The sequence below is a fragment of the Protopterus annectens genome, chromosome 1.part1 (genome assembly GCF_019279795.1).
Source record: "Protopterus annectens isolate FY-2018-M chromosome 1.part1, PAN1.0, whole genome shotgun sequence".
NCBI lineage: Eukaryota > Metazoa > Chordata > Ceratodontiformes > Protopteridae > Protopterus > Protopterus annectens.
This window is the reverse complement of record NC_056726.1, coordinates 946,282,593-946,307,306: the sequence shown is the minus strand read 5'-3', so window position 1 is coordinate 946,307,306 and position 24,714 is coordinate 946,282,593. Positions and strand designations below refer to the sequence as shown.

General features: G+C 40.2%; 1 protein-coding gene across 6 annotated transcripts in view; it reads left to right on the top strand.

The window, feature by feature from the left end:
• Nucleotides 1-24,714, top strand: part of ASAP2 (ArfGAP with SH3 domain, ankyrin repeat and PH domain 2) — a 2,005,955-nt gene that overhangs the window by 1,109,220 nt on the left and 872,021 nt on the right. For all 6 annotated transcript variants that reach the window (XM_044079125.1, XM_044079114.1, XM_044079099.1 and 3 more), the window contains exon 9: nucleotides 8,269-8,355. In XM_044079125.1, coding sequence (XP_043935060.1) covers nucleotides 8,269-8,355 — 87 coding nt within the window. The remainder of the gene's footprint in view (nucleotides 1-8,268; nucleotides 8,356-24,714) is intronic.

The following is a 24,714-nucleotide window of genomic DNA, read 5'->3' as shown; positions in this document are numbered from 1 at the left end:
CCTCTCGGGGCCTCGGTGCAGATTGGCTCAGCTCCGTCCTCGGGGTCGAGGCCCACGGCCCCCGTGTCTGGGATGCTTCCATGTTCTTCGGAACCGGAGGAGTCCTCGGCCCGGGGTTCAGGGGTTTTTGACCTTATGAGGAAGGTTTTGTCTGCACAGACAACCACTTCATCGGAGGCGTCTTCTCCATCCCCTAAGGGGCCGCTCTCTGTTTCTGCCCCCACAACCCATCCAAAGTGTAGAGCACCATTGCCTCAGCCACCCCCAGAGGGTGCCCCCTGTTCCTCGGAGGCCTCACTGGAAGCCCCCTTCGATGAGGTTCCGAGGAAAAGACTGTGCAAGAGGAGGCACTTGGATTCCCCGCAGGAATCTCTAACATCTGACACTGACTTGGATGAGGCAGAGGGGTCCCCAAAATCCCCCTCTGAGGATGTCTCATTTGTGGACATCTTGGAGATCTTAAAACAGAGGGGTGATTGGCAGTCCCTAGCCCCCACTGAGGATGAGTCGGTGTTGCTGAAGGCTTTTGGTACTCAGCCTTCTACCTCCTGGGTTACTCCGCCCTTCGATGAGTTAATGGATTTAATTGCTCAAAGGGCGTGGGAGACACTGGACACAGTGGAACCGGTCCCTTGAAAACCGAGCAAATTTATTACCGCCCCCCAGGACAAGGTTTATCTCACCAAGGGAGTCCCGATCGACGCTATGGTGGTGGCGGCAGCCACTAAAAAGGAGATGTCTGAGTCTTCCTCTTCTGTTCATCCTTCTAATAAGGATTCTGGGACTATGGACAGATATGGGAAGCATGTTTTTAGTTCAGCGACTTTTTCCATGCGTTCGCTAAACTATTTGACACATTTTACATGTCTGCAGAGGGATCTCATCAAGGAGCTGGGAGATACCCTCCAGGGTAACACAGATGCTGCTGTTTCAGATAAGGTAACAGCACAGCTTAACACCCTTACCTCCATAGTGAACTCATCTATGAGGCTCATCTCGTATGCGGCTGAAGGATCGAGTAGAGCTGCAGCTTCAGCGATTGCTCTACGAAGACAATCCTGGATGCGGCTGTGCTCATTTGCGGAAGCCTTCAAGTCTTCCTTCGCCAACGCCCCCTTTGATGGTGCCGCTCTCTTTGGGCCCAAAGTGAAGGACACACTAACTCAGTGTGAGCAAGAAGGAAAGACTCTGTCTGCTGTCGGAGTCCGTTTTTCCGCTCCAACTAGACCGTACCCCAAAGGGCAACGAGGCGGAAAAATGTGGTTCCGTAAAACTCAGGGATCTTTCCAGGCCACACAGAGTGATCCCCCCCCCCCAGAGGCAGGGGGGGTAGAAATGGAAGACGTCGCCCCAGTGGCAGAGGGGGTCTGCAGAACCAAGGCGGCAGGGATCCTATCCCTGGTAAGCCTTTCCAGCACTCCTGAATGGGGGCCCAACTGTCCTGCTCTGGAGGCAGTCGGGGTCGCTTGGCTTTATACCCACAGGCCTGGCTAACTCTCACCTCGGACTCTTGGGTAAAAAGCATTGTAACCAGAGGATACAAAATCCCCTTCATATCAACTCCACCCCAACAAAGAAGGTTTCCAGATGTGCCACCCCATCTGCGAGGCCCAGCAGCAATAGAAATTTCAAAGCTGCTCGAAAAAAGAGTCATCCAGCCAGTCCCGGCGGACCAAAGAGGATCCGGAACTTACTCAAGGTTCTCTTTAGTTCCAAAAAAGACAGGGGACTGGAGACCGATTTTGGATCTCAGCAATCTCAACACCTTCGTGAAGAAGGAAAAGTTCCGGATGGTCACGCTTCAATCGATCCTTCCATTTTTACAGAAGGACGACTGGATGTGCTCGATAGATCTCAAGGACGCATACTACCACATCAAAATGGCCAGACCGTCCAGAGATCACCTGCGCTTCCGACTGGGAGCCAGACACTTTCAATTTCGAGCCCTGCCCTTTGGGCTCACCTCAGCCCCCAGGGTATTCACCAAATGCATGGCAGTGGTAGCGTCTCACTTGAGACGTCTAGGATTTCGGGTGTTTCCCTATCTGGACGACTGGCTCCTCACCGCCACCACCGAGCGTCGCTTCATACAAGCCAGAGACTACACAGTCAACCTTTGTTCCCACCTACGGATTTCCATAAACTTCGAAAAATCTGCCTTACTGACCTCACAGCATATTTCATTCATCGGAGCAGACCTAGATACATGTTTAACACTGGTAAAGCTCCCTCCAGTAAGGGCTTCATCCCTCAAGGAACAGGTTCTTCTTCTACTGCAAAGCAGGAAAGCCCCGGCCAAACTAGTGTTGAAGGTTTTGGGACTCATGGCAGCGTCCCTGATTGCAGTCCCTATGGGGAGATTGCACATGAGGCTCCTCCAATGGCTGCTGTTCACACAGTGGTCATTCCAGCAGTTACCCCTAGCGCACGAGATTCTGATAACAGATTCTTGCACACGAGACCTCTCATGGTGGGTGTACAGTCAGGATCTCACTATGGGTCGTCCATTTGTTCTACCCAATCCGACGGCCACGATAACCACGGACGCTTCTCTGATAGGATGGGGGGGGGACTATTTCAGGGAAGAACAGTCCAAGGGGAATGGTCCAATATGGAGTACAACCTGCACATAAATGTTTTGGAAATGAGGGCGGTGTTCCTGGCGTTGCAACACTTTCAAACCCTCTTACCTCTAGGAACAGTAGCAGTTCAGACAGACAACATGTCTGTAGTCTGGTACATAAACAAACAGGGGGGAACCAGATCTTACCCATTATGCAGAGAGGCCATGAGAATTTGGCAATGGGCAGAGTCCACAGGTCACTTTCTGATAGCAACGCACATCCCGGTGTCATCCAACGTCATTGCGGACAGGTTGAGCAGAGCCATCCTGTTATCTCACGCGTGGTCCCTCAAGCTACAGGTTGCGGAAAGAATTTTCCGCAGATGGGGCCAGCCTTGCTGCAATCTATTTGCTTCCCAGATGAATACCAAATGCAGAAGCTATATTGCCCTTCTACCCCCTCCGGGGGATGTCCCCAGGGACGCACTGATACACGATTGGCCCCCGGGTCTCCTATATGCATTTCCACCTACACCCTTGATTCCCAAATTTCTTCAGAAAGCCAGGAACCTGGAAAGGACAATTATACTCATAGCCCCATTCTGGCCTTGACAGATATGGTTCCCCTTTCTTCGAGCACATCAAACAGAGGAACCGTGGATCCTGGACCCAGTACCAGATCTATTGACCCAATAGTTGAGAGTTCCTCACCCGTCTCTTCTATCCCTCAAACTAGCAGCTTGGCTGCTCCACTTCCCTGCCTAGTCAGGTCTGATCTACTTTCTCCGGCAGTTCAACGCATTCTGGTTGCCTCTCATAAGACTTCCACTACAAAACTCTACAGGAGTAAATGGAAACGCTTTGTATACTGGGCATCTAGACAACACTTGGACCCCCTAGTAGCTCCTTTACATAAAGTTCTAGAATTTCTATCCATCCTTTTTCACAAAGGAGCCTCTACTTCCACACTAAGAGTACAGTTGGCGGCCATATCCAACTACCATGTTGGTGAGGACGGTTCTCCTATTATGTCCCACAGGCTTTGTAAGGCTTTTATGAAAGGATCCTTCCATCTTCGACCACCCGTCAGAGACCCTTTATTCCCATGGAATTTAAATTTATTATTGCCGCAACTAATGTTGCCACCCTTTGAACCAGCCTCTTCTTGCCTCCTGAAGTTCTTGTCATGGAAGACACTTTTTCTCATAGCTGTTACTTCAGCTCGAAGAGTTTTAGAGCTGCAAGCACTATCAGTCAAGTCGCCTTACTTAATTTTCCACCCAGATAGAGTCTCCTTGCGAACAAATCCGTCTTTCCTTCCTAAGGTATGTTCTGTCACAAATATTAACCAGTCTATAGAACTCCCTACCTTTTTCAAAAACCATACCAGCAAGTTGGAGTATATGCTGCACAAGTTGGATGTCCACAGACAACTAAGATTTTATTTGGACAGGACTAAAGATTACAGGAAAACAGATCAGCTTTTTGTCGCGTTTGCAGACAATAAAAAGGGCATGGCAGTTACAAAACGTACACTATCTAAATGGCTTACTGATTGTATAGCCTTTGTGCATTTTAAGTCGAATCAGGCCTTGCCTGCCAAACCTAAGGGCCATTCTACCAGATCAGTTTCCACTTCTTTGGCTCATGCAGCTCGTCTGCCTTTGGACACGATTTGTGCAGCAGCCACGTGGTCTAAACCACATACTTTCATCGCTCATTATAGGGTTGACAAAGCCTCCAAAGACAGGACATCTTTTGGTTCCACTGTGCTTAGGAACATTCTTCCATGAGTCACTCGGAGTTACGGAGCTAGGGACGCTACCCGTGTGTAAGAACAAACGGCGAGATTGAACACTCTCACATAAAGAAGTTATGTTCTTGCCATAACGTTCCATGTGGAGTGTTCATCTCGCCTTTGTTCTTACATTCCCTCCCTTCCCTCACTCACGTGTTTGGAAGAACGAGTAGGACTAGAGTCTGGTCGAAATGCCTTGACCCCTTCCGGGTTTATTGTTTCTTGCCTCATGGGGTATATTTCGGTACCCTTAGTTAATTTGTTAAGTGAGATAGTGTCTCTGAGTTTTGTGGCAGTGTGTAGCCTTAGCAACTGAGGTTTTTCGTTGGTCTGGTTTACTTGCAAACTAGATCTGAGTAATGGCAGGAAGGATTGTGGGATATAGCCTGGTCTCGAGCTTCTCTAAGATGCAGAGCTTTTCTATGCGGCCGACTTGGAGGCGAGGATCGGCTCCGAACCCGTGTGTAAGAACAAAGGCGAGATGAACACGCCACATGGAACGTTATGGTAAGAACATAACTTCTTTTTTCTGGCTAAAAGCAGGTGTTAATGGGAAAATAAACTACTAATAACTTTGAAATGTAAGAAAGAGCTACCATTTTCATGTCGTTCATCATTGTCTGTTTTTAAGCGTATTTTCCTTAAAGAAAAACTTATCTATAGATCAAACTAATGACATTAATTTAAATATCCAGCTCTATAAAACAGGATAAAGTACTAACTTTTAATTCTACACTGTCAAACAATACACTTTTAGCAGTTCAAGATCTCAATAATGTATCAGCTTTTAACTTGCTTATTTTTAACCTTTCTCATCTTGTTATTAGAGTGCAAGGCCTGGATACGTTAGGAAAACATGCTTTCTTTAATGTCACTAGCATATGTGGGAGTCACTGATAAAACTCCCACATCTGACATTTAAAATACCTCTGATAAAATACTACACAGAACTTCTTTACAATATAGCGTTCAATTTGCTTCATGAATTTTTATAAAAATATTAAAAACAAAAAATGTTTACACACAGTTACTTTTAGTGCCTGAAATATTAGGAACATAAAATTGGGTTTTGTTTTAGAGTTCTACTACCAGTATAACACAGTCAGCAAACCTCAAGTCTTTTTTTAGTCACTTCTTTTGCAGAACTGCAGTTCATGTGTCTAAACTGTATCTAATGGGCTTCCATTTATTTGCTAATTTCAGATTGTTGCTAGTCTTCTTCTTTGAAATCTTGACATCCGCTTTGTCGAGTCCTGAGATGTGGAGATTGGCCAAAAATACAGACTTGCATATACAAATCTGTGATTTTAATTTCTTAAAGTATTTCCTTTTCTCCAAGATATGTCAATTTCAGAGTTAGTGTATGTATATATATATATATATATATATATATATATATATATATATATATATATATAAAAGTTTGGTGATTTTGAGGGGGGGCTTGCCCCCCCCCCCTGCAAAATGATGTTTAAAAGAGAAGAACAGTGTTCAATAGTCTGTCTTCTGCATTTTTTGTCTTTTTTCTAGAAAGTTGAGAGACTGCATTTTGAATACATGTTTTAGGTATGCAAACATAACTGTTAGTTTCAGAAATTCTGTCTTCCATGTGTTACATAATGCAGGCATTGCATAATTCCTGAGATCTTCCATATTTTGTATATGTGTGTGTATATATATATATATATATATATATATATATATATATATATATATATATATATATATATAAAACATTTGCTACACTAACTTCTCTGTTAGTACAGTGGGACCAAAACATTTTTTGGGGTTTGTGAGAAGTGGAAGGGTGCAGGGTTTCAAGCTGGTTCATTGGCTTTTACAGCACTCTACTTAGCCCTGGTGTCTAGCAGTTATCTGCACCATTTTGTTTTTCAATATATGCCTTTAAGGTATACCATATTTAGTATCCCTGGTGTCTAGTGTTCCCTACGCCCACAATCCCTGTAGTGTTTAAATGCCACTTAGACATGAATATAGTTTTCCCCTTGCTGCTAGTTGTTCCCCCAACCCAATGTTGTGGACTCTGCTCACTAGTTTAAGAGTGTGTGGAAGTATGACAACCACCACAGCCTTCCCACACGTGCACACAAACACACACAGCTCCCTACCCACTGAATCACACTCACACACCTACCTGACTTCCTCACTAAATCCCCTTCTGCTACCTCCCAGACAGACACACACATGCACACTTAGACATGTGTTTATGCATGCAGTCTCTTGCATATACTCCTGCACATATTTCCTAATCTTACCTTACTGCTAAACTCTGCAGCAGTTACTTCCATACCTTTGGATGAAAACAACCTTTTGACTTTATTTTCCAGTGTGAAGTGCAACCATGCTAGTCTGTATGGCCAGAACATAGATGCCTTCCCTGAGACAGTTCCAGGGGGATAGAGAGAGAGAGAGCACATAGCTAAGTAGCATATGCCTCTCCCCTAGACTGCTTTATTAGCATCTAACAAGGCTTTGGAGACAGTCCACCACAAGGCTGCCTATGAAGTCAAAAAGATTACCTCAAATAGTATACATCATGTATACCTGGTGGTGATAACCTTTATAAGTTCACTTCATAGTGTGGTGTGTATACATTTTAGAAAATTCAAGATTTTTTTTTTCTATTGGGTGATGTGACTATATAAGTGAGAGGAAGCAATTTCAAATCTATTCTTGTAAAATGTGAGCTGGAGTGAAAACTCAGCACGAATGCCTGAAAAGCCATTGAGTTAAATATCATAGTTTCTGTTAGGAGTGTTTTAGCTGTAAGGGCACAACACTGGAGCAATTAATCTTTTTTTGGCTTGGTTTTATAGTACATGAGACATATTGACATTTTATTTAATCTGGTCTCATAGCCGGCCGCTTAGGGCACTAGTCTAGCAGGGTCACTTTTCCAGTAATCTGGATGGTTTAAATAGACTAGGATGGGGGCACCAGGTGGTGTGGGGGGGTGGGCGCTGTAGAGCCCTTTTGCCTACGGTACCACTTGACTTAAGGCTGACCTTGTTGGTGTTTTTGTGACTTTGAACTTGTTCTGAAGAAGTCTGTTACACAGAAAAGCACTTAACAGCATTAAAAACAGTCCTATGTGTCTTGTGGTGCTGGTCTGTTGTTTTCAGTTTTTTTTTTAATACCAGTCCGCAGGTTTCAATTTAAGTATTTGTGGAGATAACAGGGAAATCACTTAAGTGAGGCTGGTGAGGTGATTCTTGACTTCCTTGTGAGGAACACATAATGAGTTATGATTGGAGAGACACTATTATAAGTTTATATAGTGCATGGAGCTTCATATGTTTTATTTAATACTAGTTACAGGAAAAACTGTAGGAACACAGTGTTTTACAGTGTTGAATGCCACAGAGCACACAGTGCTGCCACACAGACAGCAAACGGAATTGAAGTGTCAGTGTGAAGAGTGAGCAGGTTTAAAAGTTGTGAGAAACTTCACTCTGCCACATTTTTATTTTTTTATTTTTGATATTGAAGTGTTTAACAGCTTTTAAAGCTGTGAAAATGTTTCTGTGTTGGTTGTTCTTATGCTTCATTTGTGAGACTAGCGCTAAACAGTGCAAAAAGGAAGTTAACAAAGCTGCCCTTTTTCTCAGATTTAGAGCTTAACTGAAGCATTTCTTGTATTACAAGTTTTTGTAGAACACATTGATGAGTTCTAAAAGAAACACTTGTCAGAATCCTGTATGAAAGTTTATTTCCTGTTAGCATATTCTTTGTTTTCCCTTATACTACACTTTCAAAGTAATGTTCTGTCATTTATCTGTAGAACATAAAATAAAATTTTAGCAATATAGAAAAAAATGTGTAGTGCTGATATTAAATATAAAACTGGGTATCTGTGATGGTTCACATTTTTCACATTTTATTTCAGATAAAACAAGCACAAGATGAAGAAAGAAAACAATTAGTTCAGCTCAGAGATGTTTTAAAGTCAGCACTCCAAGTAGAACAAAAAGAGGTGAACTTTTTATTTTTTGTTGCATTTTAACTAGTATTCTACTTGCCCATTTCTGAGTAGTTAAACCTCTCTGTACCGTTCTTCCATCATAGGGATGACTTCACCATGAATATGCTTTTACTATATTTTGAAAGGATCATATACATGACGTGTTTGTCATATGGTCAGGTTGTGCCGAATGTGAAATTTAAACTTTGTGAAATCTGGATACCAGTAGGCACTTACAAGAAAGCAATTTCAGATATGAGCAATATATGTTGTAGAGGCGATGTCTGAAGTTGATGCCTGATTTCCCTGTGTTTTTATATGCAGGAAATTGGATGGACTGTAACATCAGATTTTTGGAACAGATGCTGAATGAAGGAAGATCTGGAGCACTTAGTGACCTTAATATAAGCAAACATGGGGGAGGGGGTTATAGTAAGTGAACAATTCTTTATGTAATCTACATGTGAAAAATGAGAGGCCACAGTTCCTCACTAAAGGTGCCAAGACAGCAAATTAGACAGTTTATAAGTGAAATAAAGTAGACATAAGAGAAACATTTTTCTAACTCTGGTAATCCTTTTTATTGGGTCAGTAATTTGGTTCATTCCTTATTCAGTTCCAGATTGACATTTGTTTCCCAAAAGCTCTTATTCTCAGAGGAGTACTGCAGTATGCGATTGCACAGTGATGTTGTTTGCCACACTGTAAAATTGCAACTAGCCTCTATGCCTTACAATTCTCTGTGGTCTTTCACAAGGTCGGATGTTTATCTTGATGCAGGTGAAATGTTCTGTCATTTGACGTCTAAAAGAAAACTTCCAAGTGTCTTTCTGGCTGAACGATAGGGAGATGATAACGTTATGGTATCTGTATGCGAGTAAATCATAATATAAAGCACTTCTGTAAGTGCCGGAATTCAGCATGACCGCCCACAAACTTCACAGGGAGAAACTTGTGGCCTGCTCCACTACTAGGAGGATGACTACAGTATGCATGTACTACATAGCCATGTAATGGGAAGGACCTATGTTCTGCCCCAGGTTTCTGCTGGTGTTCCATCAGAAAGATTGATAATTGGAGGGTAGGCCATGTTCAAGCTCTCCTAGAGATGTGCTTATTCAGAAAAATACCTCTAGTCTGTGCATGCAGTGAGATAGGTTTTCACTAATAAGAGTTTAAGCTCTTGTATGTTTTTGCTTCAGCAGATGACAAAGGACCCAGGAGATATACATCTCTGGCTACTACCCTGGGGAAGATGAGTTTTGAGGTATAGCACCATGCAACCCCAGGCATTTTACCAGACCACATTGCCAATCAGTCTTAAACCAGGGAGCAGTCACTGGGGCTGAGGACTCTCTTCTTTAGGTCTTTTCCTACACCCAAGTTTGGGGTGGGGGGGTCACCAACTCTAACTGTACTAGGGGCTACCATTTATGACTTACACTTCAAAAAGAAGTTTTAAGTGTGATGGGAACTGGAATTCTGGTTGTGAGAACACATCATTAAGAAAAATGGCTTGATCAGCACGCTTGTGGGAGGAGAGGCTAGATTCTGCCCTTCTGAACTGGGAATTTCTGGTTAAAGGCTTATTGTGCCTGCTTATTTGAACCATTTCTTTCTGAAATTGGTGTGCCTTGTTTGCTGAAGCATAGACTAAATTCAGGCCTGCTGAATCTAGCTTTGTTTGTATAACGTGAGCACTGATCCAGGCCATCTTTTTTGGAGACGGTTCCCCTGCACCCTATTGGCAGGAGTGTGCAGTTAGAACTTGTCTGATTAAAGACTGCTGGAACAGGGCTCACTTCTGAGCTTTTTACTGGTTAAGTGGGTAATTTGTTTAAATCAGTTTGCTTGTTTTCTGTTGTTATATAAAAAAATTGCACTTTATTCATCTGCTTTTACTGTATTAGTGTTTCTTCCTACTTTATTACTTTATTTTGCTTTTGCAGCCTGTTCTTAAAAGTACTTAATTGCATTTATTCTGGTGCATTTATTACTGCTTGTTAGTAGCCTGATTAAATTGTAACTGTTATTCTAAGCCTTTGGTTTACGCACTTGGGCCTCAGACCAGTTGTTTTACATTAAGAAGGTGTGGTCTGCACTCTTGTGGGAGGAGAGGGTAGGTTCTGCCCTTCTGAGATGGGAGTTTCTGGTTAGAGGCTTATTGTGCCTGCTTATTTGAACTGTTTCTTTCTGAAATTGGTAAGCCTTGTTTGCTGTAGCAAAGACTAGATTCAGACCTGCTGAATCTAGCTTTGTTTGTATAACATGAGCACTAATCCAGGCCATCTTTTTTGGAGAAGGTTCCCCTGCACCCTAGTGGCAGGAGTGTGCAGTTAGAACTTGTCTGATCAAAGACTGCTGGAATGGGGCTCAGTTTTTAACGCTTATTGGTCAATTGGTTAATTTGTTTAAACCAGTTTGCTCATTTGCTACCGTTAAAAAAAAATACACTTTATGCATCGCCGCTTAGTTAGGGTTAAACTGTTCCTGGCACCATAAAATCTGCACTTCATATTTTCCCTTATGATTAGTCAGTTTTTTAGTTTTAGCACTCAAATCTGCTTTGAGCTCAGCACTTGTTCAGAAATCGTAAGTACTAAATAAGCTACTAATTACTACAGCACTCAACTTTCCTCACTTATCTAGAGGAAAACAGTTTTTAGTACTTAATAAATAAGCACCTGTCCAGGCATGTCTAAGGGTCAGCTCCTGGTGTTTTCTCCTGTCTACCAGATGAATCTGGGCATCTTGGGGCAATGCAGCAATTGCCTGATGTACACAGACAACCCTCTCCTCCTACCACTCAACATTACAACCTGTGAGAAATGCACTTATATAGCCAAACTGGAAGCAAAGCTCTCTTCAGCCAAGACAGGACTAGACAGTCAAGAGGAGAAGGAAAACACTTGCACCACACCACACTCATCACATAGTCCCTCAAAACCTTCACCACCAAAATCCACACATAGAAACACAAAAACATTCTCAGAGGCTCTCAATAATAATTTACTCAAGCAACAGAGACCTCCAAAGCAGAAACGCAAGCAAATTCTACCCCCCAACACAACCCAAATGATACATAGCCCACAGACTCAGTGTGCCAATCAACCACAGCCCATAAGGCAAAACAATGTACCCAACACACTAGTAATAGGTGACTCTATAGTCAGGCACACCGATGTCCCACTCACCAGGCAAAACAAGGAGAAGGTTGCTGTCAGCTGTCTGCCAGGTGCCAGGTTCCATCACATAACCCATGCACTCAGGTCACTCCACAAGTACAAAGATCACTCTGTCATTGTCCATGTTGGTGTAAACGACCTGAGACGTACCTCCCTGGACTACATGAAAAGAGACATGGAAGAGCTCTCTGATCTTGTAGCCCAGACATGTATGACCCTAGCCCTGAGTAGCATCCTGCCATTGCCCAGAATGATACCGCAGTACAAGGACAAAATGATTGACTTCAACAATTGGCTAAGCTTCTGGTGTCATTCTGAGGGGATCCAGTATCTGTCTGCCTGGGATGACTTGATCGACAGACCTTGATGCTTTGCCAGAGATGGCCTGCACCTGTCTTCCTTGGGATTCCAGATACTGACTAAGGCTCTTGCCACCTCTATAGTGCCTTTTCTAGGAGGAGAGGGTTGTCTGTGTACATGAGGTAATTATTGCATTGCCCCAAGATGCCCAGATTCATCAGATAGACATGAAAAAACATGGGAGCTGACCCTTAGACATGCCTGGATAGGTGCTTATTTATTAAGTACTAGAAACTGTTTTCCGCTAGACAAGTGAGGAAAGTTGAGTGCTGTAGTAATTCATAGCTTATTTAGTGCTTACAATGAGTTCTGAACAAGTGCTGAGCTCAAAGAAACAGATTTGAGTGCTGAAACTAGAAAATGGGCTAGTTCTAAGAAATACAATTAAGCTAGACTGCTTCCCTCCAACACAAAAAGTTCTGGATACAGCAAATCTGCATCTGGACTAGACAACTTACAGGAAAGGCAGGAAACAAGTTTAGAAAAAATGTTTTTTTTTTTTTTTTTTTTTTGTTTTTGTGTGTGTGTGTTCTGGAGAGAGAGGAAAACATCAGTAGTTATCAGGCATGCTTTAATATTGATCAGGCCTGTGAGACGTAGTTTATATGACAGATTACATACTTGATTTGACCAATGATAGAGTCACATGTATGAATGTAATATGGTGCTTTCAGATGCAGTGGTTGTTTTTAAGCTGTTCAATACTACAAGATGAAATGTGAAAAAAAGAGACTGCATTATCAGCAGTCATTGCAGCGGCATTTGCTTCAACGAAGTCAGCCATAAGGCACATTTTCAGGAAAAAGGCTGTAGGTACTATAGCAGGCATTAATGTCAATCAAGACAGAGACTATTTCACAGAACAGAAACAAAGTTGCAAGTTGGCCAGACAGAAGAGCTCAGTATAACTGCAGTTACAAGGCACATTTCCAGTTGATAAATGTGGTAGATGATCCAAACACGTATGTCAGAGCACTTATCATTGGGCTAAAGAGTGTCCAAACTAAGGTGAAAAAGTTAAAATCATAAAGGAAAGCAAATCTCTAAAGAAATAAAAGAACGGACCATAACTTTATATCTGAAGTAGGAATGTTCATTTGTCATGCGAGTGTGGGAATGGGCGATCTCCACCAACCGCTTTCTGATTGCAACGCACATTCCGGGGAGGACCAGCATCCTAGCGGATAAGCTCAGCCGCACCCTTCTTACCCCCTACGAGTGGTCTCTCAATCCTCTAGTAGCGAAGCAGATATTCGCAACATGGGGGCAACCCTGCTGCGATCTTTTTGTATCTCCATCAAACGCCAAATGCGACAATTTCTTCGCTCTAATCCTCCCACCAGGGGAATCTCCAAGAGACGCTCTGGTGCATGCTTGGCCACCCGGTCTACTCTATGCCTATCCTCCTCTTCCAATGATGATACAACTCTTACAGAAAGCCTCGCGGTTGGGGAGCAAGATGATTCTCATTGCCCCATTCTGGCCTCGACAAATTTGGTTCCCTTACCTGTGGTCTCACCTTGTGAATCACCCTTGGATTCTAGATCCCATTCCGGATCTCATCTCCCATCCATTGGACTTGCCAACTCCAAACCTGGACAATCTGAAACTGACAGCTTGGTTGCTCCAGTTCCACTCCTAGTTAGGACTCCCGGTATCTCTTCACCAGTCAAAGCCATCCTCGTGGCAGCACATAAGCCCTCCACCAGGAAGGTATATCACAGCAAATGGAAAAATTTTTCCATCTGGGCAGAGCGCCGCGATCTAGATCCCTTTACGGCTCCTCTTCCATCCATTTTAGATTTCCTAACTGAACTCTTTCAAGAAGGTGCTAGTTGTTCAACTGTCAAAGTGCAATTGGCAGCCATTTCTCATTATCATGTGGGACGATACAGGACCCTTGATGTCAGCCAAATTGTGTAAAACCTTTCTCAAGGGTACCTTTTTACTTAGGCCTCCTGTAAAAGAAGCCGTACCCCCATGGGATCTTACTTTAGTTCTTCAAGCCTTGACTGCTCCACCCTTTGAACCCGCTGCTTCAGTGGATCTCAAATTCTTGTCATGGAAAACAGCATTCCTTGTAGCCATTACTTCAGCGAAAAGAGTGTCGGAACTTCAGGCTCTTTCTGTAAAGCCTCCATACCTGATTTTTCACCCTGATAGAGTGTACCTCAGGATCAATCCCTCCTTTCTGCCCAAGATAGCATCAGAAACCAACATAAACCAATCCATAAATTTACCGGTTTTCTTCCCTAAATATCAAAATAAGGGTGAATACAAGCTGCACTCATTGGATGTTCATAGGCAGCTTCATTTTTATACCCATAGGACGGCTGGCCATAGACAATCCAACCAGCTGTTCGTTTCCTCTGCCAAATTTAACTTGGGGAAAGCTATCTCTAAAGTATCGTTATCTCGCTGGATTTCCCAATGTATCCTGCTAGCTTATCAAGCCTCAGGTAGACCCGCACCAGAAGGAGTTCGTGCTCATTCCACTCGCTCCATGTCTACTTCTGCGGCTTTCAACTCTAGAGTTCCTTTGGATGATATTTGTTCTGCAGCCACTTGGGCTTCATCTCATACCTTTATCAACCACTACAGGCTAGACCTGCTTTCTAGAGGGAGAGCATCGTTTGGCTCTGCGGTGCTTCGTAATATCCTTCCATGATGGCCACCCAGGGTGCAGGTAGCTGGGGACTCTGTCCCACAGGTTGCTGACAAATGAACATTCCTACTTCAGATTTAGAAGTTATGTACTCACCATAACGTTCCATCTGAGTAGGTAGTTCATTTGTCTGCAACCATCCCCCTGACCTTCTTGGATCTATTAGTTTTTAGGTATCCTTTCTTGGATATATATGGAGAGGCAAACTCGATCTGAGGTCATGCAGGGTTAGCAGGGGATTATGGGTGAAGGGAGGGGCTAGGAGCTCGGATCCATTAGCTTGAAACAAGTTGCTGGCTCAGATCCGATATCGGATCCGTAACCCACAGGTTGCAGACAAATGAACTACCTACTCAGATGGAACGTTTTGGTGAGTATATAACTTCTAATTACCAAAGAGCTGATTTCAGATAATGGCTATGTGATCCATACTATCTTGGAATGTAAATTGTCTTGTACTTATAGACAAAAAAGGAAAAAGTATTGAATTATATTAAGAAATGCAAACTGCAAAAAGCAATGTTACAGGAGTCACATTTGGAAAGAAATAAGCGTGTGAATTTGACAAAGGAAGGCTTTTAGGATGGATGATCAGTAGGATATTGTGGACAACAGAAAAGGAGACTAATTATACTAATTTCTGGAGGGGCTACAGTAGTGATAGGAGAGAAAAAATATAATAATGGTAGATGTGTGGTAGTAAAGTGCTGTTGTCAAGGAGGAGGATTACCCTGGCATGAATTTCCATTCCACCAAAAACTGCTGTTATGACGCTTACGAAAATTTGGAAGGAAATAGTCAGCTTTCAGCAGGAAATATTACTTAAAGGTGGGAAGTGGTACTTTATTTGCAATAGTGACGATAGATCAGGGGTACCTAGAAGGGAAAATATAACAAAAAGGGTCAGTTTCTAAAGAAAGCTTGGAAAATATTTAGTATGGAAGATGAGAATTCAGTAGCAAGAACTCAGAATTTACATATTAATCCTTGCACGTTGCTTGTTTGTACATTGCACAGTGATTTTTCACTGGAATGTATTTCTATGTAATTAGTCGGAACTAGTCTGTTATTGCTTACATTTCTCTAGTTTGTTTCTTAAATGTTGTGCATTTCACGCGGGCTGAGCCTGAAATTGGTCAGCATTGATCAGTGTACTACCCCAGTAAACATAAATAAATAAATAAGTAAATAAATTCCCCAAGGTGTAGTAACTAAATTAGACTAGACTAGATAGAAACTATATTTCACGGGAACATGTACATTTTATAAAAAAATACCTTTGATACGTATCCAGTAACTCTTTCAGATCATGCGTATAGGTCCTCTTCTAACTGTACGCCAACCTAGTGATGGCTGATTGGGAAAATAGAATGCTATTTACATTGGATGCCTATAAGAAGCACGTAGGATTTTATGTACACTTTGTAGATGATCTTTTCTTAATTTGGAAATCAAGTGAAGAAGAATTGAAACACTTTGTAGAAGAAATTAACTCAATGACACAATATTTAGAGTTCACAATGGTAGCATCACAAAGCTTTGTACTTTATCTGGATGTATATGTGGAAAAAAATTTTAATGGTTATATTAATACAGGAGTATATAGAAAAACATGTCATAGGAGTTCTTATCTGCATAGGTCCAGCATGCACCCAGGCCATGTATTTAAGAATGTGGTTAAAGGGCAAGCCATGCGTGTATCTAGGTTGAATTCTACACAGGAAGGATATAATCAGGAGATAACAGAACTCAAACGACAATTCTTAGCAAGATCGTATAAACCCCAGGAAATAAATGAAGGTTTAATTGACTTAGAAGTTTTAAGAGAAGGACGTGCATATCAGTACTTTGCTGATCAAAGTAAAAGCACTAAGCAAATGAAACGTGTAAGTAATAATTTCAATGATAGTCGGCCCACAGCCACTATCTATTATACACAAGATGTTAATGAAATTAAAAGTGCTTATACCAAATACTGGGACCTATTACAAGTTGATCCAGCAGTCTCAGGGGCAGTAGGGGATGCACCAAAATTTATTTATAAGAATAAGCTAAATCTGCATAGAATGCATTGTAGTTCAAACAGAGTTGACCCTACACCATGGATGAGTGATGTAAAAGCTAATACTCGACCATGTGGAAAATGTAACTTTTGCCATACTATAGATCAGTCAGCTAGTTTTACACATCCTATTACACAACAAATTTTTAAATTTCATTGCAATGCCAATTGCGAAACCACACATGTGGTATACTTAGCCATGTGCCAATCTTGCCCAGCTTTTTATGTGGGCAAGACGGACAGACAGTTGAGGGAAAGGATTAGAGAACATTATTATAATATCAAGATAGGGTCAGATAAAAATGCATTATCTAAACACGTAATTAATACCTCAATACAACATAAATTTAAATTTATGGTGATGCAGGTTAACATTCCTACAGTTAGACGAGGACCTATACGCAACATTACTGAACAACATGAGAGTAGATGGATCATCCATTTGAGAGCCCATCGGGATCCAGGACTTAATGATAGAATTCCTATTAAACCTATGCTTAGGGTTAGGAGTTTAAAAGTCCATAAATATTAAGACTGGTTTAATACTGTTCTTTGTAAAAGAAGGGTAATAATAGACCCGTCTATGCAGTTTTTATGGGAGCCAATATGATTATGTTTAATTGGAAGGCACAGTAAATATAAAGTAGATATGGAATTGATTGAACCTTATTACAATTAAGAATAGGCTATTAGCAACTGTACACAGCTCTATGATATGTTGCGCATTGATAGTAGCCTTACTTATTTAAATCAATAAGGTTGATGCTCATTTACGTATTAAATTATTAAATAGATTATTTTGTTAAATTTGTGACCATTAGCTTCTTAGTTATTTGTATATGTACAGTAGTACACTATAGATCCCTAATATTATTATACCAGGAATTGTATTCTATGTATGACATAGTCCTTGAAGTAGAAATATTAGTTAGATATAGAGTTACATAATAAGTGACACCGTCTGGCCACATTTTTAGCTATATTTACACACATACAAAGCAATGTATCAGATTATCTCTCCTACATCTGTGGCATTCAGGAATAGAATGTATTACATTTTTTATATTTTTCATGTTTATGTCTCTATTCCCTACATAGATTAATATGAAATAGCTATATTTAATTATCAAATAGGGTATTATATGTTTGGGAACATCTCCAGTTTTTAAATTGTACATTATATGGTTAGAAGGATAGATTATATACATATATATTTTATGAAATTGTTTTTCTTGTATATTGCTATTAAGAAAACAGTAAGGAAAGCCTTAGTATAAACATTTTTATATGCATGATTTATATACATGACTTGAACATCTGTTTATATAATAGTATTCATACAGCGTGTATATATTTTAAATGTTTATATGAAAAAGTTTTATTAATACGGCAAAGCCTTATGAAATGTTTTTTAGTTGATGTGCAGTTAAAGTGCATGGATTAACAGGACATTAAATAATGGTAGGAAGTGATGTCATTACTAAAAAAGTACTTAAATGCACTTTAATTTAATTGTGTAATCATTAATGGCCTGATGAAGCCTACGGGTGAAAGCGCTTGCCGTTCTTCTTATCTCTGAATAAAAATCAGTTTTAAACAGTCGTTTGGTCGATCCATTGATTTATATAAATATTTGGTGAAGTGATAAACAACTGGAAAGCTGTAGAATATGTGAGTAGCATTGGATGCGTTCACAGAAACGGAGTGGATTTATTGACCAGAACGTGTAACTGGGGACCTACTGGAAGTATTACTTATTCTTAACTGTTTCCATATTGACACTGACATTGCTTATAATTTTGGTTATTCTGCCGTTTCGCTGCTCCACTTTTACATTTGACATTTACTTGAGCTCCACAGGGGAAGCGTTTCAAGCAGCCAATATTTATTTTATATTTTCTAATAATAGATATGACTGGAAAATGGGATTAGATTGGTGTCTGATGGTGAAAAATACTAAGTAGAATGTCTGTGGCTACAGTCCATATCAGAATGAGTATGGCCAGAATCTATCTGTCCCTTCTGTTCTGACAGATAAAGTACTTGCTCTGGATTGACCCACAAAGAGCATGGCAGTGGGAGAACATATTTCAGTATTACATGTGTCACGCAGACCACTTGCTGAAGCTGAGTGTTTAGATAGAATTAATGAGTACTACGGAAGTAATTGTGCACCATAAATGAAAGGTTTGAAATGGAAGACAAGGTATACTGCTAATGGCTGTGTGCGGAGTGGAAAGGACCCAGCTTTACCACTGGCCAGATTGAAGCTGCAGTATTTGTTTAAGGATGTACCATTCCAGTCTTCAGTAAATTAAAAAGGGAATGGAGGACCACTTAAAAATGACTGACGTGAGAGACTTACCAGAAGTGATATCAAGTAGCTCAGAAGATAGGCGTGAAGATGAAGTAGAGAGTCCTGAAGTGAGTATGGAAGCATGTCTTACCCATAAAATAAAGCAACCTTATGTGCTGCAATGAGGTAGTAGCCTCTGTCTCAAAGGTCAGAGAAAACTTCTTACAAAATAAGCTGAAACCTTAGGGATGAGATGGTTAAATTACAGTAAGACAAAAATATAACTTCTGATACTGCAAGCACAGAAAAAGCTGTTCACGTGTCATTTGTAAAAGATATTGACACTGGTTCTGGAACAGATCAGATACCATCCGCTGATTCACATATTGAGAATGATGTACTCCTGGCTAAATATGTCATTTCAGTCAGTAAAATGGATAAGATATGGAGCAGGAAAGATAATCATGTTTTTGAATAATGTGATCATTTTTCCAAAAGTGCATCACCATTAGGCGGATGTGCATCTTTATAGCAACTCTAAAAGAAATACCACCTAAAGCGCATCTTCTGACTAGAGAAATAAAACATTTCCAAAAGATCCACCCAAATCTACAGCTAAAGTCCTTGATTTCCTGTTGGTCATAATCTGTCAAAAGCAGTAGAAAATGTATTCCTTAGTTTGGCAGTTGGCAGAGAAGGTTAAGTTGTGAATTGTAGTACCTGTGGTACAGGGTTTGATTCCCACAGCTCTATGTTGCCTACTGTGTGACCTTGACCAAATCACTTAACCAGCTCCTGGTCACCCTTAAAAAGGGATTGTCTGCCCACTGGGCTTATGTGGGTATCAAAAGGGTATTACTGTTATTATTCATTCCATAAATACCAAGTCTGTACTTTTACATGGTATGGAACTTGTTCAAGATGTTGTTTGTTCTCCCTGCTGAGGCAAGATGTGATTTTGAAAACTCAAAAAGTGTGTTTATAGTTTGGCATGTACAGCTTTCTACTTATATAATAAATTTGAAGTCATGATTGCTAAGTTAAGAGGGAGAATATCACAGGTTGACCTTTCTGTGTTCTGCTGGCTAGAGGGAGACAGTAGTGTTGCTACAAAGCTCTGCCTGGTTAACTCTTTACAGCCTAGTGATGCATCCAGGTGTTTTTGCAGTTACTTCTCACTGACGCTTCTAGGCAGCATATATTGCTTGTTCATATTTGCATTAATAGTTTAAAAAATATATTAAAAGATTGCATCCTAAAGCTTACATGAGTGCAAACATAACTATTTGTCCTCTGTCTAGTGCATTGTCCTCTGTCTAGTGCAGCTAAAGAGATACTTAATATTATCTGCATACTGTTTTATTTGTATCGGTAATAATTTTCACATTTTTGTAAATATCTCAACAGCCAAGTAACACATACAGAACTGCTTAGCCTCACATAAAAGCTCACAGCTGTGTGAAAAAAATACTTCTGGCAGTACGTATATTGGTTGAATGGTTGCTGAGAAATTGTAAACTGGATAACAACATCATTACAAAAATTACTTACTATGTGTATTGTGGCTTGTAAAATCCAGTTTAAGACCTAGAATTAAATGGATACAGGTGTAATGATTGCTTTGTGCTGAGTAGTTTTTCATTTACCGGTTTCTAGTAACACTTATGGTTTTAGAGATATGAACATTTGTTTGAACTATGAGGCGATAACACCCACTGGAAGTTAAACTGCAAACTCGAAAGAACTCCATTGGAGGGAATGTGTTATGTAACTTGCTAAACTTGTTAAAAGTCACACAGTTACTAACTGAAGGGTGAATGAATCAAACCCTATACCTTAGGAAGCAGCTAGTTAACAGCTCATAATGTTACCCCTTCTCTACTTGCCAAAGCAGTTTAGTTTATATTAGATGTGAATTAATTTCTGTGCACCACTACTTCCTTGTAACAGGTTGTATATTGTGCCTACCATCTTTTATTATGGTGCAAGAGGTCATCCCGTACACATTTGTGTTGGGGTATGATACATTAGTTTTGCAGTTTGTTTGATACATTGCGCACTATTGTTCTGCTGTTCTGCATTATTTTGTACGTTGTGTTTTCATGTAAAATTTTTAGTAGGGTTTTCATTAACTGTGTTGTTTAAAATCAACACCGTGGTATTTAGAGTCTTATTTATCAACTCAGGCACATGGGACGCTGATTTAATGTTTCATTTGAAGGGTAGGCACACCCTCCCTTTTTTTTGTTTTTGTTGCACTAAAACTCTGAATTTAACTGTTTTGTAAGGGGATAGAACCCATAGCTTTAAGATCTTTCCAGCAATGACTACAAATGTTCAAGGCATGAAATCACTGCTGCTGCCATACTTCTGGCTGCTTGGGAGTGTTGGAGTCAAGGTAGTAGGCAACTTTAATTCATAGTGGTTTCATGAGATAACTACATTGTTAGAGTGGTTAGACTTCGGGGCTGTCTAGGTCTGTTTCATCATACTGGTTAGCTGTTGTGATTATCTAAATGTAATTAAAGAATGATAGATAATTGCCAGTTTTTAACTTTCATTTTGCTGCTTTAAACACACCAAGCCTTCCAAGTTGTATAATATGAATTTAAAATGACATCTGCAGATGTGCATATCTAAACCAGTCTTTCAGAGGCTGCAAACTTAGCTGAACTAACTGCACTTTGGTGCCATGGAAACTTTTGAAACAAGGGAGGAAGTCAGAGACTTTGGACTTGGACTTTCCATATATGGTATACAAGTAATTTTATTAGTAAGATAAGCATGTGTTCGTTTGAAAGGAGTGTTTTTCACCTTGCGGATTACTTGTATGGGTTTAGGTACGTAGATGTGTTAGAATGTTTGTATTTTATGTCTGTCTTCATGAAGAATGATGCAGACTTTATGAGAAAGTTTAGCCCGTCTTTAAAAGTATTGTCACATGGTTGTTTTAAGCATTGACCAGTTTCCTTGTTACTGCATAAAAGGTTCTGCTGAACTTTTTGTATGGAGCATATTCACTCTTCTGTCTAGAAGTTATCAGCTGCTATTTAGTTATCACATTTCACAAAGCTGGAGTCCGACACTGAAAGTGTTTTAGCTATCCCCCAGTGCTAAGTTGCATTTGAATGACTTGTTTTGCAAAACGTTTGATCATTGTCCTTTATTCCTACTTTCAAATATAGTATTATCTTAAGTACTTGTCACACAGCTTTAATATTTCAGACCTTTAACATTCACGCTTCACTGTATTTTCAAAAATCATTTGCTTTGTTTTCCGCACTGAAGTTAAATGAATTCTGTATTGGGAAGATTTATGATTCACCTCTGTGCTGTCTTCCGTGTGAAATCCATGCTGATTGAAACGTCAGTCTATATGTAGCATTTTCAGTGTTTTATGATTATGAAGTCGCTGCTTCTCCTATGATGCGTTTGGCTGCAGAATAGTCTACTGCTGCAGTTTTTGTCCTTTCCATATTTTCCTGTCTTTTACATCTCAAATTGATGCAGAGAATCAGTATAAGCTTGATGCGTATAACTGGCATGGTTGATTCTGACATTCTTCACTTACTTTTCCAGTACTCGTATGCAATCCTTAAAACATTTATTGAAAGCAATTTTATTTTTGTGTTTTTTAACCCAATATATAGGCTAAGTAGTGTTACCAAGTTATCAGAAAGAAAAAGTAAAAAAAAACATTAAAATAAATACATTGCAGATATCATTGCAAGCACCTCTACATACTTATTTTGTGCTTGTTATATTTTAATTGATTTATTTTAATTATTTATTTTTGTATGTATGTCTCTGTCCTCTTTATTCATGGCGCTGTCTTTTTTCATTTTATCAATTCACATGTACTGTCCCTGGATTCATTAACATCCTAAGTGTACACTGTTCTGAATTAAAAGATAACACAAGCAAAACTCATACCTTCTTCCTCCTCATTTTAGTTCTCCTACTGATTTTCTTGCAGCCTTAAATGTTGAGGGGGATTCATAAAAGTTACCACAAAGTGTAATTTTTTTCTGAGTGACTGGAAAGCACAAAAATGTGGTAAGGATGTTCTTGAATACAAATTGTGTACACTTAGTTTAAGCATTAATGAATCTGGCCTTATGTTTATTCTGGCCATTTTTATCACTTATTTACTTATGTCACATGTATATTTTCATAGAGTGTACTGACATGGTCTTCTCTAAAGAATGGTCTTTAATGGCTTTCTTGGAACTTAAATGCAGTAAATACATTTCACTTAAGTCTTGTTTTCACATCGACCTTTACAGATGTTAAAGCTGTCAGTTTCACAATTGATTCTCAGTGTCTGTGGTACACTGCGGTAACATGTGTAGCTTCTGACAAACCTACCAAAGTGATGCATAACCCAAGCATTTCATTTTAATATTTCCACCAGTGTGAAGTTTTTCCAGGAGTTTGTTAAACAACAGATTAGATTAATCCTATGACATTCTTCAGTACAGTCCAAGTCAAAAGCAGAATATTCAAACAGTACAGCAAGGCTGCATGTTTGCAGACAAAATACCAACAGCTTTTATTTTTCATCATCATATATGTAGTCAGTAGCAATACATTCTAAGCAGAATACATTGTTATTATTATTATTATTATTATTATTATTATTTATGGTATCCTGGGAGTCAAGTTGTTAACCCTGAGCACAGATGTATAAATGCTGAGTAACATTTTATTCAAACCAGAGGAGTTAATTTTGCCTTAAACTTAAGCTAGGTAAATAAAACCAGTAAAAGGTTAAATTGTGTTGATCATGTTTGGAAACTTCCTTTTTTAATATAAATTTATTTTCCTGCTGAACCCTTCATGATAAAGTTGCAAGTGATTTTGCAAAACATAAAGTTTATAATGTGCTGTTTAGCTTTTTAGTTTCACTGTTTACTCAGTTTTTCTCTGTAACCACACATACACTATGATCTCATGGCAGGTACTGAGCAAAGATTAACATACTGTTGTAAAGCATTATGGGTAATTAAAAATAACTTACCTCTTTAGAGAAGCATCCTATTTTCATTGTGGTTTCACTGCTATATCATCTACCACCCTAGAAAACAAAAATGGGAAGAAACTGAGGGTAATGCTGCTCAATGCCAGAAGTCTAAATCTCAAAATGCACGCACTCGAGGCCCTTCTCAGTATGGAGAACATCGATGTCTGTGCTGTAACTGAAACCTGGTTCAAGGCTCCTGAGAGCACCCCGGCACTATTAGGTTTTACCTCATATCATGCGTTCCGGCCCCAAAACCCGGACCACACCACAAAAGGAGGGGGTGTATCCATATTCATAAAGGATACTCACACCTCCAGGTTGGTGGCAACGCATCTAAGCTCGGAAACCATCCAGGTGCAACTAACCATAGGCAAAACTGCTCTACAAATTGTAGCATGCTACAGGCCACCCTCTCAAACTCAGGAACCCCACACAGCCTTCCTGAAGACACTGGAGGGTATAAATGTATCTCCAAACACCATCATATTGGGTGACTTCAACTACCGAATATAGACTGGGAACATTACTCAAGCCCTAACTTTCTAGCCCAACGGTTCCTGGAGTTCATAAATTCAAATGCCATGGAACAGCTAGTCACTGTACCCACGAGAGGAGAAAATATACTAGATCTCATTGTCACAAACATGGGGACAAAATGCTCCACACCGGAAGTATATCCCTCATTGGTGAGATCTGATCATAAACTAATCTCACTGGAAATCCACATCCCGCCCCCACCCCCAGCAAAAAAGACCATAGTGAAGAACTTCTCTAAAGCAA